Source organism: Cibotium barometz, chromosome 48 (genome assembly GCF_041138505.1).
Source record: "Cibotium barometz isolate CiBa-2024 chromosome 48, ASM4113850v1, whole genome shotgun sequence".
NCBI classification, from domain to species: domain Eukaryota; kingdom Viridiplantae; phylum Streptophyta; class Polypodiopsida; order Cyatheales; family Cibotiaceae; genus Cibotium; species Cibotium barometz.
In genome coordinates, this window is record NC_141093.1 from 28,349,407 (window position 1) to 28,352,755 (window position 3,349).

A 3,349-nucleotide genomic window follows, 5' to 3' on the forward strand; every position below is an offset into this window, starting at 1 on the left:
TAGGTTGGGGTTGGGGGGGTTCTATCTTTGTTGGTCGAGAGCAATTCCAACATCATGAGACAATGTATGTAAGCGAGTTTGTAAGTTTACATCACCTAAGTGGTTACCTCTACCACAAGTAGGGAGTTCAAAAACTACAAGATGTGCTTTTAGAAAAAGAATGGTAGTTGTTAAAAACAAGTAACAACATAGAAAGTTATATCAGTGGAAGACAAGGCATAGAAGAAGAATGCCCCAGTGAGAGTGAGAGTGCTCTCGTCTTTCTCCAACGCTGTGTGTGTGTATTTCTCAAGCACATGGCCTTTATGCGGTGGTGGTAAGTTCCATGGAGCACTTCTTGGCGAGGCGAAAGGACACGTGAAGCTGGCCGTGGGCGGCTGGGGCGGCGCGGCGGCCAGAGGGTGGTGGCGCGACGGGGTAGCTCCCGTATTGCACCTCGTGCGAAGCAGAAGACGCTCGTTTGAGAATCTCATGAAGGGGTATGCACGCCTCGCCCACCACCTTGCAGTGGCCCGTCAGCCCACCCTCGCTCGCCACCTGAATCGTTAGGTTAGCGTTTGGGTCTGCTTCTCGAAGACGCAATGAGAACCTCTCGTTCCACACCGGATTCACCCCCCCTCTCTTGTCCACTTGGGTGCTTTGCTTCGCATTCGCTTCCACCCACACACTCGCATGCGTATGCATCTTGCTCAAGTGCCTCACATCCTTTAGCCCCTCTGCTGAGATTATGGTCAGCTCAAGGGTACGCTCCTCCTCCATAGGATAGCTCTACAAGTGCGTTTATAAATATGAAGATGTTATATATATGCAACCTCCTCCCTATATAAGATCTAAGAATGAGTCTATGTGGAGATTGCCTACCCTCCCTTGAGTTCCTTGTAAGAAATCTCTTCTTTATAGGATGAAATAATTGAGTCTATGTAGAGATTGTTTGCCCTTGAGTTGGTTCTAAACAAGCTATTTCTTATAAAATAGTAAAGAATGAATCTATGTAGAGATTACCCTTGAGTTTCTTATAAGAAACCTCTTATTCTCTATGTCGGCAACATGACTTTCTCACACTCACTTGATATATATTCATATTCCTGTAGTGTCCATAAACTATGACTTTCTCACACTCACTCGATATATATTCCTATTCCTTTAGTGTCCTAAACTATTACTTTACAAGCTATACTACATGCCCCACTCTGAAGCATGCTTCTTCAACTTTATGTCCTTAGTTTGGCTATTTGATGAATGGATGGGAATTAAAATTCTACCTTTTCTGAATAGATGTGGCATCCAGTGAAGGAGAAGGTAGATGGTCCCTCCATTCTTTGAAAAGGTGAATAGAAACTTTGAAAACGTTTAAAGATCATTTGGCATCTTAATAAGCAATGTGACTTCCTCCCTCCTTTTTTATTAAAAAGGTGAATATAGAAACCTTTAGAACATTTAAAGATTATTTGGCATCTTAACAAGTAATGTGAAGTAGAAATTGCTTCCTCCCTCCATTCATTTGACATTACTTGTTGTCTTTGATAATAATTGTTGCTTTTCCACTCATTCAAGATGCAAGTTGCATTTAACCTTTAAACCTCCTATTTTTTCCTAGATTGCTCTATACTTCTCCAACCTTTACCCAAACACTAGTCTAGTTCTTAAAATACCATTCTTCTATCTTTGTGAGGCCTTTAAAAAATGTTATTTTTAGCTTTGATGTCTCTTAGAGTAATCTTTTTAAATGAATTTGTTCTATATATGTAAGTAAATAATGAATTATTTATTTATAGCTTTAAAAAGGTTAAATATAAAGGTTCTTGTTTATTTTTTATATTTTTCATCCACTTTGAAATTAAATGAATATTTTTTTGAAAACTTAGTCCCATTCACACATTTTCTTCCATATGACTATAAATCATTAGCAATTAGCATTTTTCACTTTAAGACACAAACTTTTCGATTTTACCTTAAACTCAAGATTATAAAGATTAATAGCCCATTTTTAAGTTTTCTTTCTATTTTTAAAAGTTATTATTTTTCTAATTCCATGAATTTTGGTAAAAGCTTTAATCATGTATAGAGTCGGAGTTGCAAAATAATCATGAATTCTAGACAAAAATTTTAATCATGAAATTTGGTCAAAACCTTAATCATGTATAGAGGCATAATAATGATAGAATCTAGAGTAGTTTCATGTTTTTTTTTGGTTGATGTTTACCTCAAACTACCAATTTTGTGGCTCAAAGCATTTTTATTTTGCTTACTTATATGGGAATCACATCTTATGCATTTCCATTTATTTTTTTAAAAGCAGTACTTACTACAGTTCTTAAGTAAATTTACCATGAATTGGCACATTGAATCACTATTTACACAAAAAAATACATGTTTCAAAAAATCATAAGCATCATGTCAAAATGTGAATTACAAGTAGATTAATGAAATAAATATGATAAGGATATTTTCTAACCAATAAGGGTTAAAGTTAACAGTATCAAGCATGGAGTTATTATCAAAAAGATTATTGTAATAAGTCAATATTAGGTAATTTGGAAAAAATCTCACATTTTGGGAATCAATTACTCCATATAGTTTTGAACATATCTTAAACATACTAACTCCAAATTTGTCGGAGATCATAGATTTAGATTCTACTCTTCAAGATCTTTCCGATGATATGTCACATGAGGGGGTTTTGACAAACTTTTGGACAAGTTCACCATGCTCCCATTTTTCAAATGGGAATGGGATTTTTCCCAAATTATCTAATATGGTGTTTAACCATACTTTTGTAGATGACTTCAAATAACACAACTTTACTTTATGTATTTTCTTCTATCAAGTTTATTTATGGATAATCATTGCATACTACTTGAAAGGGTATACAAGTATAAAATACACAAATCACAATGGTTGCTAAGACATTGGCCATCATCAAGTTTATATAAGCAATGGTTTTTAAAATAAAACAAAGAGTTAGTTACACACAAACCAAAAATTCTATGTGTCACTTACCTTTTTTAGCTTATTTTGAAGGAATGTGTCACTTGGCAACTCTATGATCAATATATACTTTAGCAACACTTTGTGTGTGTGTGTGTATGTGTGCACACACATGCATGCGTATGCACACTTGTACACATGTGCATGTGCACACACGCACATATATATGTATTTGCATGTGTGCATGAGAGAGAGAGAGAGACAGAGAGGTTATGGGTGTAGATTTGTGTGTGTACACACATAGACACACACACATCTACACCCATAACCTCTCTCTCTCTCTCTCTCTCTCTCTCTCTCTCTCTCTCATCCGCACATGCAAATACATATATATTTGCATGTGTGCACATGAACATGTGTA

At 35.9% G+C, this 3,349-nt stretch overlaps 1 protein-coding gene across 1 annotated transcript; it reads right to left on the bottom strand.

The window, feature by feature from the left end:
• Positions 1–303: 303 nt before the first annotated feature.
• On the bottom strand, positions 304–759 carry LOC147611032 (protein SRC2 homolog). The gene has a single exon (XM_086785326.1). The coding sequence runs from the start codon at positions 757–759 to the stop codon at positions 304–306; it is 456 nt and encodes a 151-aa protein (XP_086641452.1).
• Positions 760–3,349: the final 2,590 nt, after the last annotated feature.